Here is a 15,977-nt window from a genome sequence, read left to right on the forward strand (position 1 = left end):
TCAGTCGAAGAATCAATTTTGACTGATTACTTAATACGAGCCACGTGGAATCAGCGGACTGATACTAAAGTCAAGTATCAGTTAAACATTCTTCCTCGGACTGAACCTCCAACGTTCAAAGGAAGCCACGCACTCCAGAAGTACAACCGCATTAAATGCAGAGATCTCAGGATCGTCCTTTCTCTGCAGAGGTCATTCCTCTTTGGTGATTATCTTTTCAGAGATGTCGCATTTCCTGCTCTTCAACATAGCCGTTCTCACCAAATAAGGAACCTCGAAGATTGAAGCCTCACCACAAGTTCAAATTACTCTCTAACGGAAGAAATCTTGAAGACCTTCTCCGCCAACGGATCTATTCAAGACTTCTCCTATAAATAGCGCTAGAAGATCACTTCAATCTTCACCGATTCAACGACATAAGCTGAAACGCTGCCAAAATTATTTCTCAGCTAAAGCCCAGACTCTCCAAAGTTTGAATCGAAGACGAGAATCTCAAAGCCAAAAATCAGTCACTGCTGATTACATATATTCTCTTAGACCTTAGGCAAACCTTGTTTATCCAAAGCCTAGGTCAAACTAACTGCAAAGAACTTGTTCTTTGAAGTTTAGTTGGCAAGTTTTCAAACCTCCCTTCAACCAATTGAATCGAGTGTTTGTGCTAAGGAGTTCAGAAAGGTGTTCTGTCTCCGTGAGATCCTAGTGCCCAGTGCGTGCTAGGAGTGAGAAATCCAACAAGGTGTGTTGGTTCTGAAGATTGAATCTTCGGTTGTTTCGGTTGTGTGCACTCATAAGTACATGTTCAGGTTTGCAGTGCACCGGTAAACACTTGCCCAGTGAAGTTGTTGGTCTGATCAACCGACCGTGGATGTAGGAAGTGTTTTCCAAACCACGTAAAAATCTCTGTGTTATTTACAGCTTTCAGTATTTACTTTCTTACTTGTGCTCTTCCCTTCGTAAACTGAAAACTGATTAATAGCAAAGAGAAACATAAAGACTGACAACGTGCTTAACTAACAAGTTATTGCGAAACAAAAGTTTTCTGTTGTGTGTGTTATCAGTCTAACTGATCTATCTTCTGATAGTCAGTAAGATTCATAACATCTCTTTTTATCAAACTCGACTGAAGCCTTACGTGTATCAGTTAAGGTCTTTGGACTTAACTGATAACTCCTTACTGAAGAGTATTCAGTATCAGTCGTCAACCCTGTTTTGGTCAAAACTCTTTTCAGTAAACAGGTTGTTTGAGTTTGTGTTTGATGTTTCATTTTGATCTCTTGTAAAGATCGAAAATAGCCTATAGGTGTATTCCCCCCCATACACCTATTCGAGACCCTCCGGACCTAACATTCAAGAGACTCCAACGTGTAACCAATTCAGCTAAGTACGACTTACTTATGAACCTGCACATAAATAATTTTGCCCTTGAAAAGTGTGTAGGATTACGGGAAGAAGTCAAAGATACCTCGTTGCTAGATTTCTTGTCTATAAAAATATATGAGCTTTTCCTTTATTGTACGCACGCTATCTCATTTTCAGTGAAATGTAATTTACACTTTCTATATCGTACTTAGCATTCTTCACATTCACATTCTTACTTTCTCCTCACTATTCCCGTTCATAATTCACTGAATTTTCACTATTTTCAAATAATTCACTGAGCTTCTTGGATAATCCTCCCTCAGAGAGGGTAATTGAAATTGAAGAAGAAAATGTGAATTCATTGTTGGCTAAATTGTGGTGCAAAGGTGTCCCAAATAAGGTATCTTTGTTTCTTTGAAAGCCCTTACAGAATAGAGCTCTAACTAAAGATAATTTCAAAAGAATGGGGATTGTTTTAGATAGTCAAGATAAAATATGAATTTTTTGTTCCTATCTCGTATAGTCTATCTTATGATGTTTGATGAAAATGTTTAAGATGTTTCAAGAGCTTATAAGATATAGTTTCTTAAAATCTTATACGTTGTCAAAGTGTTTGGATAATTGAGCTTATAAACTAGGGAGAGAAATTTTAGTTAGAAAGAGAAAATCTTTGTTATAGCTAGAAAATCGAAATAAGATGAAATCAGAATGATATATAATGAAAATAAAAAATCATAATTGAGTTATTTTTGTAAAATGAGTGTTGCTTATAAGATAATAAGAAAATAAGTTGGGGTAGATGAACTTATTTTTTGGGGAGTTTATAAGCTCTTACAACTTATAAGCTGTTTAGGAATTTATTTTACCAAACAACTTTAAAGCTCATAAACAACTTATAAATTGTTTTGAAGAGCTTATAAGCTCAGCCAAACACTCCCTAGATAAGATTGCAGTTGTCCGCAACTCAATATGGTGCGAACGGCTGCGCTAGAGTTTTGTCGAAAATTTATAATGGAGTTGTCTAGATTAGCAATTCATAATCACAAAACAAGTTGATTTTATTAATACCTGATGTAGAAAATGGACAAAATATCAATGTATATGCAGAAACCGAGGCAAGAGTTAGACTCTATCTCCGTAAGACAAAATTGTCCCGCACAGTACACACTGTTGAACAGCAAATGTCCCCAAAATACAACGGTTTATCTATGAGTACGAGGCCTTGTACTAGGAACTCGAACTCCGGGCGAACTACTGAATACTCGGGACTTGAGTATGAAATCTAAAGTTAGAAAGAAGAATGAGTAAATTAATTGTCTGAATTAATTTGGTGTATTTGATCACCATCTGCAGGAGAGTATTTATAGTTTGCAGGGGGTTCCTTGATCCAATGTGACTCTTGGCTGAATAGGCACCCTTCTGGTTCAAAGAGGTGTCTCTTTAATCCGAAGTGGTGCCTTGAACCAATGTGACTCTTGGTTGAATAGACATTAATTACTCATTCAATTCTTAATAGATTTGAACAAGTAAATATACTAAATTAATCTACTCAACATGTAGATTCCAAAAATATCATTTAATTCCATTAATTACCAAAGTAATTATGGTATTAATTAGCTATTTATTCCAATATTTATGTAAACAACCAACATTAGCAAACTCTATACATGTATGTACGCGGCTTACATTTGCTATACAAAGTGGTGAAGAATTCAAAAGAAAATGTGAACTCTGCAATTAACTGTTCCTGTCCTTCCATTATGGCTTACCTAATGTCGTAGCTGGTAATTTTGGACACGATATGAAAATACGATATAAAATTTCTCAAAATTAATAAATTAGAGAAAAATCTTGTCTGATTCGTGTCTTTATCGTGTCAACCCGATAATAACACATGATTTTGTGTCGGATTCGTGTAATCCGTTAGAATTAATATTATTATTTTTATTAAATATTTATTTTAATTCTTATTTTAGAATTAACATTTTTGACCTTTTGGAGACTTTTTTTTTTAAATCCTATCCTTCGTTCTACCCCCAAGCAACACAAAATTCACGAACTTTCTTATTTATTTTAATTCTTATTTTTATCGTATTGTTATCGGGTCTTGTTTAAGCAATTTTTTACTAGATCGTGTTGTTTTCATATCGTGTCAATACGATTCAAATTGTGTTGCTATAGTTTTTGTATTGTGTTCGTTTTTGTATAAATCGTATTGTGTATGTGTTGAGTAATTTTTTGGGGTTTTTGCCCCTAAATATCTAAACTATGACCAAATTCTAGTTTATAATACCACCTTTAGATTCTGCCCCACAATACCTCACCTTTCAAATTCTTCTGAAATCTCCCATGTCAAAATTTGGATATTCGAAAAATTACCCCATTATAAAAATTATTGCACTTGGACCCTTAAAACCTTTGTTTAAAGACATTGTACACCTAAAAGATTGCTTGAATGATATATCGGCTGAAAACTTTCCTCGTGCCCGATAGATTACTTTGTGATCTGGGTCTGGACTGTGAGACAATGTCACGTACTTTTAAGCAAAAAACAGTTTAAAAGATCCTTGTTGAAAATGTGCTAACCTCAATATGGTTGATCTAAAGATGAACCAAGGAGATGAGGTGCCCAAAACTGAGCCTCAAGAAGGAGAACCGTCAAAGAAGGGACCAGCTCAGGAAGATACAAGCCAGTTCCAACGGACTAGACGACGGAGGCCTCGGATGCAGGATACTCCTGTAGGAAAGGTCATCTTAGAACCCATCCATCCATATGGATTGATTCTCAACCTCGACGAAGCCAGTTTCAAAGAATGGGAGGGTCTCATCGACGAATGGGCTTCATCATTGAAAGTCGTGATTGCCACAATAGATTACGACAAAAAAGAATTTGCCAGAATCTTTGAAGCCAGCTTGGCAGGAATGGCAAAACAATACTGGGATAAAATTGAGGTCCCAGCAAGAGAAGAAATGTTTAGTAGCACGTCAATTTATGAAATCATTGAAGTGACTACTAAACAAATTAAAATCCATTTCTTGGGAATGGGTTTTTTCGAAGGATCCGCAGAGGAGAAGCGCAAGAAATATCAACAGGCACTTTACAATCTAAGATTGATGGTGCTAGAGCCAAAAGCTCTCGATGAATTTCTGCGCCTATACACCCTATATGTCCATATGGGGGTGGTTGATGATCAGAAAGCCATGGATCTCTTTTTCCCAAAGTTTCCGAGTCCATGGAGGGAGATGCTCATCAATGAGTATGTATCACCAGGAGGATATCCACTTGATAGCGCTTCAAGGAGGATGTCTTATGTCCACAAGAAGTTGTCCGAATGGTGCCAGAAGGCGGCGGACCAGAGGAATCTCAAAAGATTGAGAAATCTCCATTGATGTGCGACAACATTGATCTTCCAACAGAGATTGGTGCTGAGTTGCTGTATCAACGGAAGAGCAGAAAGAAATATAGGTACCAACCCTATGAAAGAAAGTCCAGAAGAAGTTCTTGGAAGCCAAGAACTATGTGGACTAGGCAGAAGGCGCGCTCTTACAAATCAGGCCAACGGAGCGGACCATCAAGAAACTGATTCTCAAAACAAAAGAGAATCCCGGCAAGAAAAACTTTCAGGCGTACTCAAGCCAAAACAAATGAAAGTTTTAAGGATTGCAACTGCTGGACGTGCGGTGCAAAGGGGCATATTTCCACCAATTGCCCAGACAACGAGAAAAAGATGATAAGGAGATTCGAATCCACACCGGATATCGAAGACGCCATCTACCACCAGGAATTGATACCCGTGTATCAGTTCGAAGATATATCCTCTGATGAGAGTATATACGAGCAGGAAGAAGTCTTTAGTTCTGAAGATTCGGAGATGACCGATGGATCAACCGGAGACGAGTCAGACTAAAGAAGAACACGAGGTCCACCACATCCAGAAGGAGGATCAGAATGGATTCACTAGCCATTTTCTGATTCCACAGGAAGAAGTGGTGAAGAAGCTCGTGAAGAAACTCAATAGGGAAACTGGAGAGGTACAAACATACCAAGGGTTTTCCAATGGAAGATTGAATCGAGTTTTAAATAGCTTGATTCCATCCAAGAGGAAGCATTATGTCTATTTTGGTGTCACAAACCGAGAAATGGCGCTTCCAATTGAGATTACAAGTAATCAAGTAGAGATCCAGCTAGTTCCAGGCGAAGATATTATGCAGGATCTTAAGAAAATGAAGCCAGAAGTCGCAAGCACGATAAAATGGATTCATATTGGAGCAATTCAGTTGGTAATCAAATCGTCCCTCTCCCCAGGGACAGACCAACCAATTGACGTCGCACTTTGCGACAAAAGGATCAGAGATGCTAGAGCATCAGTTCTTGGAGCATTCTCGGGCAATCTCTATGCCAAGAGGATTATAACCGAATTCTACCCACAGATCGCTTATAATCTACAGGACTCATCCTTCAGCCGAGCCCTGACCCTCTATCAGGACTACAAAAAGAAGGAGCTTATGACGGGAGGAAATAGGCCATACTCACTGACTTATCAAGTCTCGTATGCCTTATCAAATTCCCATCACACGGAATTATTTCTGGGAAAAGAATTTATTGAAATCCCAGAAATATTCAAGAAGGTTGCCAAGGCAGTCAATCCAAACCGAGTGGAGATTCCTCATATCGGAGAAATCGACATCGATATTGGAGACAAGCAGGTGCTCAGCCATACCCAGAGCCTCAGATTGGGAGCACCAAGGTTATCATTCCAAGGAAATAGGCTATCTTCAGGGCCTATAACAAGAAGTTTCTCTCATTCGTATGAGAGAAGGGCGATTCAGGAAACACCAGTTTTGGACATGAGAATCAAGCTCAAATGTCCCGAAGGATGGAGACAAGTTTCCACAAGATTTGATACAACAAACAGGGAGAACAAGTTTCCTTGTAGTTCGTTGTATTATTTGGCAAATCCAGGAGACAACCGATACATCGGAACTCTGGAGGTTGGAGGTTTTGAAATCCAGACCGAAGGCTAAGCCGGACAAGAAGCGGATGTCCTGATATTAGGACGAGATTTCCTTGACAAATATAAACCATGGTCATGGAAATCAGGAGGAATGGAGATTACGATTGGACGCCAAAGAGTGATGATCCAATGACGAGTCCATTCTCGATATACATCTCTGTAGGGATGTTGTATGAGAAATTCAAAGCAGAATATTTTGCTGCTTACGTGGATTCAGGAGCAGGAATCTGTACAGCAAAACGAGGAGTCTTTCCAGTAGAAGTGGAAGAAGATCTACCTCGAATTGCAGGAAGGGATTTCTCCAAAAAGATTTTACTTCTATCAAAGGGAGTAAAACAAACGGAAATATTGATCGGCGGAGCAGGACAGACACCTTGGTACAAGGTCAAAACTCCACCAATTTATTTCCATGCTACCGGAGCAGATATATTATTTGGAAATAATTTTCTGCAAAGCTTCAAGCGGTACATACAAGACAATGAAGCCAGGAGGTTAGTGTTCACAACCAATTGTGACCACAAGATCATTGTGCAAAGGCTCAATGGAGCCTTTCATCGATCGATGCCAATCAAATTCCGCAGCAAGCGTGGTGATGATGGAAGACTCCGGAGACCACAAATGAAGGATCAACGGAGATTCGGAGAAGTTTTGCTCAAATGCAGAACAGAGGGATTCCCAGATCTCTCCGAGGAAGAAATTCAAATCCTCAAAGTATCCCTGATATCACACAAAGATATCAAGGAAGAAGAACAGGTGTCCATTGCCGACGTCAAAAGGAGAATCCAGAAATGTTACCACGAGGATCCTTTGGCATGGTGGGACAAGAACCAGCTCAGAGCAACCTTGAAAATTAAAGCTGGAAAGGAGCATGAGTTCGTAAGGTACAGACCTATCCTGATGAACCCTCAAGATCAACAGGATATGATGACTATAATCAAGGAACACCTTGATTTGAAATTAATCGAAGAAGGAAGATCACCCTACAGCAGTCCTGGATTTCTGGTGAGAAATCATGGGGAGATCAAGCGAGGAAAGCCAAGACTGGTCATTAATTACAAAGGGATTAATGACATTCTTGAGTTTGATGGATATTTCATCCCAAGCAGAGAACACCTTATTAACTGCATCAGAAGTGCAAGGGTATTCTCAAAGTTCGACTGCAAGTCAGGGTTTTACCAGATTCGCATGGAGGACGGGAGTAAGAAGTTCACAGCCTTCTCAACTTCACAAGGACATTTTGTCTGGAATGTCATGCCAATGGGGTTAGCCAACGCGCCCCAGATATTCCAAAGGAAGATGGATAATCTCTTCAAAGATTATTCTTCGTTTATGTTTGTTTATATTGATGACATTCTTATTGCATCAAAGAACATTCATGAACATGTCAGGCATCTGGAGATCTTTGCGGATGTTTGTCAACAAGAAGGACTAGTGCTGTCTGAAAAGAAGGCAGTCATAGCCACCCAGAAGATGGAGTTTCTGGGGATTGAGATCGATGAATCTGGGATAATTCTACAAGATCATATTGTGGAAAAAGTCCAGGGATTTCCGGAGGATCTCAAGGAGAAAAAGCAGCTCCAAAGCTTTCTCGGAGTTGTCAATTTTGCAGGGATGTTTATCAAAAACCTTGCAGAACACAGAAAGGTTTTCAATCCACTACTGAAGAAAGATGTTCCATTCATATGGAAGGAGGAGCATCGGGAGGGTATGAAGAAGTTGAAAGAGATTTGCAAAAAACTCTCAAAGCTTTCAATACCACAAGACGAGGATGACTTGGTCCTCTACACTGACGCGAGTGATTTCTGGTGGGCAGCTGTTCTTACAAAGATCACCCCTTATGGAGAAGAACCTTGCAGATACTGTAGCGGTCTTTTCTCCGACAACGAAGCTGTGCGATGGCACATCAACGAGAAGGAATTCTTTGCAGTGCGAAAGGCGTTTAAAAAATGGCCGCTTTTCTTACTTGCTAAAAAATTCGTTTTGAAAGTAGATAACACTAACATTAAAGCTTTCTTAACAAAAAAGATAGAATCTAAACCTGAAAAGGCTAGATTGCTTAGATGGCAAGCAGAATGCCAATATTATGATTATGATATTGTAATCTTGAAATCTGATCAGAATGTTCTTGCAGATTTCCTTACAAGGGATGGAGCTCCCTGAGGTGGAGGCCATCGAGGCAAAACAGGCGCAGCTCTTTGAAAGTTTAGAGTTGCTACAACAAGAGTGGCAAAAGTGTGTTCTACACACCAAACAAGCAGGGAAGATACAAGCGGCTGATGAGGCTCAAGTATCTAACCAAATCGATGCATGCTTCATGAAGATGTTCAATCTTCAAGAAGTAATCAACAAGCCGCTCTTGCACGTTATCCGAGATAATCGGATTAAAGCAATGCTTTCCGTACAGGGCGGATTACCTGTACCAGGGGATTCAAGTACCCCTAGCCCAAGTCCTGAGGCGATGGTTTCACAGCCGGACCCTCGAGGAAAAGATGTTGTTAAGGGGTCACACCCTGAATCAACATGTCAACCCTCCACCTCTGGGGTAAAAGAGGAAGAGATCAATCTTAGGCCTATGACAGGCCAAGTTAAGGTTGATACTGATTTTATTGATATTTCTCCTTCTTGGCAGATGTATCAAGACAGGTGGGAGAAACTCCTCACAAGAAAGGGCATTAATCCGGGAAATTGCCGGGTTGATGTTGCAGGAAAATATCCTCGAGTTTGGACAACCCCAGGAGCCAATCCAAACGACGTCAAGGAATGGTATGAGTTCGGGGCGTTAGCCTCGGTTTATACCACCTCTCCAGCCTTCACCGAGATCAAGGGCCTATCCAAATGGATCCAGAAAATGGTGTTCGATGCATGGGAGAACAATGAGTCCCTCAAAAGGGGAGATGTTCTGGAATTGTACTTTTTCAGTGCAGCACCAGAGCCAGTTGGAAAAGGAATCCGTGAAGCTTTCCACTTCATCAAGCTTCGGAGACCTGACACGGGAGCTCTGAACCGGATCAAAGTTCCCGACTTCTAGGCCGCAATCGTCTCAACATTCAAGGAGGATCAAATCTCCACTAGACGAGCATGGGGTCTATGGGTCTGTCTCACAGAGATGGACAAAATGAAGTCCAGATTCAAGTTCTACCAAAGCTCAGATCTGGAAACGTTCCTGGTTAACACCATGACAGGAACTACGACCCCTTTTGCCGAGAAATCCTTCGAGAATAAAAGGCAAATGTTGTGGGAAAATAAGATAGCGGGGAGCAAGGAGACTCGTCGCAAATTTTGCAATATGGCTCATCTGGGCCATTGGATTGAGAAAGTCTGCGATCAATGTTCATCGCAGAAGGAGCCAGAATTCGGCAAAGGATTCTTCCCGAAGCCTGACAGAAGGAGGTTCCGGTCTGATGAACATGATGAGCATCAGACTCCAAAGGGAATAAACCCTCGGGCACCAAAAAAGTAAGGTGGCCGACAAAGCAAAGTGAATCATGTGATTCACAGCAAGGATCGCACCCACAAAAGAAACGACAAAAGTGGGTGGAAGGACAGGAGGACCACTCACCAAACGCTCCAGGACAAACGTGAGTGGAAGGGAAAAGTAGCCGGCCCCTACCAGCATTATCATAAAACGATAAAGCAAGGGTCCAGCACCATGTGATGACACTAACGGGTGTCGGCAATTTTGGCCGACAAAAGAAGGTGGAGGTCACAATCAAGAGAGCTGGCCACGAAGAAAGAATCCGAGGCCAACAACCAAGCAATAATAGAGGGGATCAAACCTCTATATAAACTCAAACTCTGGAGAGAAGAGGGCATCGGGAAAATCACAACACATTTTCACAAGAACTTTCTCTCTCTAGGAAAAAATTATCTTTGTATTTTTAATTCTAGTTTTTAAAGTTTTTCATTTTAGTTTTAGTTTCCTTTTTATTTTATGTACACAAGTATTAGCTACTATGAGTAGCTAAACAAGTTAGTCTCCGCCCTTGGGGAGTATTTTATGAAATAAATTAATTATTATATAATTCCTCTATAAACGTTTAGTTTTTGTCCAACTATTCCGGTTGAGTAAAAATATTTTCTTGAATTTTCCAACAAAGTATCGAGTCGACACTTAGTGAAGGAGAAGGGTTGCAACCATCTCTTGCGAGTGCGTGGTTGGTGCGTGCCAGGTGGGCAGACGAGCCGTAAAACGCAACGGAACTGACTCCTGAAGAAGACCAGTCGACAAAGGTATAATATTGGTTAAATTAAAGATTTATTTCGAAGTGTTACGGAAGCATGTTGGGCCTGATTACATGTTAAACTGTTTTAAAGTTTATGATTGGGGTATTTTGTCTTGGTATTATAATATGTTGGGGCTATTCTGCAATCTTGATCATTTTGGGGTAGTTTTAGAATTTTCAGAAATTTCCAGGGTGAAATATTAGAAGAATCACAAAGGTGGTATATTATGGAGCAGAATCTAAAGGTGATATTATATTCTAGAAAATCGGGAAAGTTAATATATTTATTGGCAAATACCTCTAATTTTTTAATCGGTTGTTTTAGTGTTTGACCTTATGGTGACACGCACAATTTGATGGGTGACAATACATAGTAGTAGCATTTTTGATAAAATAAATAAGTTAAGTATCAAAGCTCATAAAAAAATAAGTTTTGTAGCACATTTGACCTAAAGTACACAAGTACAAGTCAATAAAGTGAATGATAGTGACATATTAGTTATTTTTGATTTAAAAATAAGGAAAGTAAAACCAAAATCTGATTCTCTCTCTATTCACGTTCGCTCTCTATTCACGTTAAAATGAGGCGTTATTTTATGTGAGAAATTTTGATTCCCATAGGCTGATATCTTGTGTATGATTTATGGGTGATTTTATGAGGGAATTAAAACCATATCACCCGGTTGTTGGGTGCATTTATACCAACTCAAAGTCATACACACTTGTTAAGGAAACAACCTTAAATTTTCGAACTTAATTGGTCCGTACACGGTTGCTGGTAGGTAGTTAATGAAGAATACCAACCAAATGTTCATTCATCACCCATTTGAACAAGAAAGAAGAAGAAAATCCTCTCGAAACACATACACGGTAGTACACGGTTTCTCCGAATTAAAAAAAAAATCATCTAAAGGCTTGTATTACATAAGGTATGTGAAATACATATTTTTTTTTTAAATTTCGGCTATACACGGTTGGTGTTCTTGAGTACACGGTTGTACACGGTTTGAGTTTTAGTGATTTTTTGTTGTTTATTTCAATAATTATGTTATATATATGACTTATTACATGTTTTGGACTAAAAAACGGCATAAAAAAACACTCTGTACGCAAATTACCTTATTTTTGAACCCTTAGTGTTCTGCTGTACACGGTTAGGGTTTCCGTGTACACGGTTGTGTACACGGTTGTACACGGTGGTCGAATTTGTTGTACACGGTTGGGTTGAATATGATTTTGATGTTATTTTTAGCATGTTTGTATATTCAGTTGATGTATTGGGGTACACGGTTTCCTGTTTGTGTATTTAAATGTTGTATTTTTGTCGTTTTGAAGCAGATGTCGTTTCAAGCAATCGTTATACGGCACAGTGGTCAGTGGAAATTAACCGAGTATGAAGGAGGCGATGAGGTTGCCGTGTACATGTCAAAGGAAGACCTTTGTCATGCGAAGTTGATGCAAGAGGTGCACGATCAATTAAACGAGGATGGTCGATCCACTTATATACTTTTCTACACATCGACCACGGACGAAGGGCGAAGAATAAAAGTGGCTTTGAAGACTGATTCGGATTTGAACCGGCTGATTTCCGAGCATAAGAAATATCCCGTTGTTTACGTGATCGAGAAGGGCAAACAATCTGCGGCTCCGGTTCCTCAGACTCAAGAGCGGGTATATTATGAGGGACAGCGGTCTACTGTGTTTCCTATCGAGACGAACGTTGGAAGAAGTATCCCTACACACGATGATAGTAGGGACGATTCATCGTCGCAGGAGGAGGAAGACGAGTCCGAGTATTCGGATGAGGAAGAAGAGGCGACACGACGCAGAGAGATATTGGATTCAGTGTCGACTGAACAGGAAGCGTGGAGACAGACAGGGCCTCAGAATTTCACATCGGATGATCATCCCGATGTCGAGCCTCGTGTTGGAGTTCAGCAGCTTGAGGCACGTGACTGGGGGATTCCAGTCCTCGATTTTGACGATGCGCCGACATTAGGTTGGGAGGATTCTAACGTATTGGAGAGCGGGATATTATCAGTGGGGGCTCTATTCCGGTCGAAGGATGATTTGGCAATCGCTGTTGGCCTGTACCACATGGAGAATCACGTGGAGTACGCCGTGCATCGTTCCAGTACGACCCGTTTGTGGTTTGTTTGCAAGCATGGCAACGGTTGTCCGTTCATGCTGCGAGCCGTTCAGAGTGCATCGATCTGGAGAGTGATCAAGGTGGTGATGGATCATACATGCCACACGGATTTGAATCGCACTGCCCCGAGACAGATTCCGACGAGGGTTGTTGGAAGATATTTTGCACGGAAATTGGTAGGCGAGGGGGTCGTTTTGAAGCCGAAGGAGATGATGTCAGAGATGCAGCGCTTATTCGGTATTGAGATCAATTACAGCTTCGCTCTCCGTGCAAGAAACATCGCGATTGAGATGACGTATGGTGATTTTGGGAACTCGTATCAGATGCTCCCATCGTATTTGTATATGCTGAGAATGAGTAATCCCGGCACATTATACGACCTTGAGATGAAGGATGATGGCAAGTTCCATCATATGTTTGTTTCACTTGGACAGAGCGTGGCTGCCTTTGAGAAGGGTTACTTGAGGCCGGTCATCGTCGTAGACGGGACCCATCTGAAGGGAAGGAACGGCGGCATTTTGTTCATCGCTGTTACAAAGGATGGGAACGAAGCAATATTTCCTCTCGCAGTTGGGCTTGGTCCTATCGAGAACGACGAGTCTTGGACTTGGTTCTTCCACCGACTGCGGACTTGCTTTGGTCAGCCGGATGATCTCTTGATTGTGTCTGATCAGCACAAGAGCATCAGAAATGCTGTGGAGTGTGTCTACCCGAACGTCCCTCACGGGTTGTGCTATTACCATATCCAGAAGAATCTCGCGCATTATGGGCAGCATGTAGCTGCAGTCTTCAAAGCAGCGGCATATTCCTATCGATCAGACGACTTTCAAAGGAATTTTTCTGCGCTTCAAGTACTGAAAGTCAACGCGCACACGCGCCTCGACACTATTGGTGTGGAGAGATGGGCCAGGTCCAAGTGCCCTGTACGACGCACGAGCTTCATGACGTCGAATGCTGCCGAGACAATGAACAGTAGACTGTTGTGGGCACGACGCCTCTCGGTTGCTTCATTGATCGAGACCTATCGAGCCATTATGGAGAAATGGTTCGATAGGCGACGCATCTCGGCTGCATCGAGGTCACATGAGTTGACTGAGGTAGTAGAGGGAAAGTTGCATGTGGCTGTCGAAGCGGGTCGGCAATTGGCCGTTCGAGGGACGACGACGCACATGTTTAGTGTTGAGGATGATCATGCATTCTACATTGTCGATCTCGAGAATCGGACTTGTAGTTGTGCTCAGTTCGACCTGGATGACATTCCGTGTCGTCATGCTTGTGCCTCTATTAGGTACCTCATTTTATTACAAATTTTGCATATTGAATTAATTTTTTGTAAATTTATCTTTTTATCTTTGCATTTTATTAGGCGTGCAGGACTGCAAGTCACGGATTTTGTTGGAGGATATTTCAAACAATCCGTGCTGTTGGCCACATATATGGAGCGTATTGTTCTCGTTCCACATCCTACGTATTGGAATGTGCCCGATGAGATATCAGCCTATGTTGTGAAACCCCCGGATATCACGGTCCATGCGGGACGACCGAAGTTGAGTAGGGCTCGTTCAGCAGTTGAGGGTCCTCCTAATTCGGCTCCTCCTACTTCGGGTACTCCTAATTCTCGACCTCAAGTATGCTCACGTTGCAAGGGTGGAGGTCACAATGCCCGGAGATGCAAAGCGCAAGTGGGACCATTGGACTTGAACGTGCCAGTGGAGGGTGTCGAGCAACCACCCGATGCACGAAGGCGATAAAAGAAGAAATGCGGAATTTGTAGGAGTGGAACACACACTAGGAATGCATGTCCTCAAAATGTTGGGTTGTGAGTGATTCTGGATACAGAGTCAGATTTGGTTTTGATTAAGTGGAACACACACTAGGAATGCATGTCCTCGATTTGATCTTGAAAATGAATTTGGTTGTTTGATTGTTGTTTGAACATTGAATTTGTTGTTGCTACATGTTGATTTGGCTTTAAAATTAAAAAAACAGGTGTTTTTGGGCTGAAAATCGGTGGCCTGCCCTCTGTACACGGTTAGACCCTAACCGTGTACACCTTGGGACAACCGTGTACGCAACCGTGTAGCGATGAACACGCAGCCGTGCAGCCGTGTGCTGTACACGGTTTCGAGTTCTTCCGTGCACGGTTGCGTACACGGTTTCGAGAAACTGTACACGGTTAGGGTCTAACCGTGTACAAAGTCCATTTAGCCCTTGTTCACCCCAAAAACACCAACAAGTCATAAAATCAACCGTATTTTAACAACCAACAACCATGCCAAACACAAAAACAGCAAACCACCAAACATAAGCACAAATAAAAAAACAAAACAACAGCAAATCAAGTGTATTTTAACAGACATTCGTTTTAAACACACAAAAAATGTTCATCAACTGAAATGAATAGGGGGAGGATCCGTACACAACTCCCATATCCTAATAGCTATAATTTGTCGAAACTTTTGTATCTGTGCGGGTGTCCTCAGCTGCTCACGTGTTGGTGCGCCACAAATCAAACGATCCAGATAAGCACATGCAAACACACCACAACTTACACTATCTTCTTGGATGAATTGCTCTCTGATTGGCATAATGACGACATTCATAGGCCTATCTGGAGCGGCAACATACCTCACGGGATTGTGTGCATAATAACCCACAGTGTGCAGCAATTTAGGCATCAGGCGAGTGATTGGCTTCATTGCATTTTGTCGACGCTTTCGTGTACCTTCCACATGTACCAGTGAGTCATACACTCTCTCCTCCCATGCGGAGATAGATATAACCACAGTACACCAATGACTCTTATCGAGATTGCACATAGCAAAAATCTGCAACACAATATGAAAAATATTTAGAAACGTTACGTATTTCAGTTAAAAAATTCCAAAATATGTTTATATTATACTTACCTCTTTCGCTTCCAACCAAGGCCATGTATGGCCTGAATCAGTTCCATGAAACATGGCGATCAGCTTTTCGGGCACCACCCACTCCTCGTATCCGTGTCGATCCTGAATGTTGTCCCAATCTGGCTCATCCGGATGCAACGACCTGAACTCTCTGGAAAGGGTCTCCTACAATCACAGATTCATGATTAATTTATAGGTAGTTGTATATACATAAACAGAAATTATTCTGTCAAAAACTTACATAAAAATCCAGAAAAGCTATCGGCGTTCTCTCCCGTGTCACGCCTGCAACGAGCCTCGTCTCTCCCCGAGCTATCCACTG

At 41.3% G+C, this 15,977-nt stretch overlaps 1 protein-coding gene across 1 annotated transcript; it reads left to right on the forward strand.

The window, feature by feature from the left end:
- Nucleotides 1-11,935: 11,935 nt before the first annotated feature.
- LOC130993884 (uncharacterized) lies at nt 11,936-14,497 on the forward strand. Its single transcript, XM_057918920.1, has 2 exons — nt 11,936-14,034; nt 14,113-14,497. Exons 1-2 carry the CDS (start codon nt 11,936-11,938, stop codon nt 14,495-14,497), a joined length of 2,484 nt encoding a protein of 827 aa, XP_057774903.1.
- Nucleotides 14,498-15,977: the final 1,480 nt, after the last annotated feature.

This window comes from Salvia miltiorrhiza, chromosome 7 (genome assembly GCF_028751815.1).
Source record: "Salvia miltiorrhiza cultivar Shanhuang (shh) chromosome 7, IMPLAD_Smil_shh, whole genome shotgun sequence".
Classification (NCBI taxonomy): Eukaryota; Viridiplantae; Streptophyta; class Magnoliopsida; order Lamiales; family Lamiaceae; genus Salvia; species Salvia miltiorrhiza.

What these genes read in the sequence shown, in the direction of transcription:
- LOC130993884 (XM_057918920.1), top strand. Translation starts at nt 11,936, where the DNA reads ATGTCGTTTCAAGCAATCGTTATACGGCACAGTGGTCAGTGGAAATTA. An exon ending in CATGCTTGTGCCTCTATTAG is followed by an intron (nt 14,035 to 14,112) that starts GTACCTCATTTT and finishes GCATTTTATTAG; the next exon opens with GCGTGCAGGACTGCAAGTCA.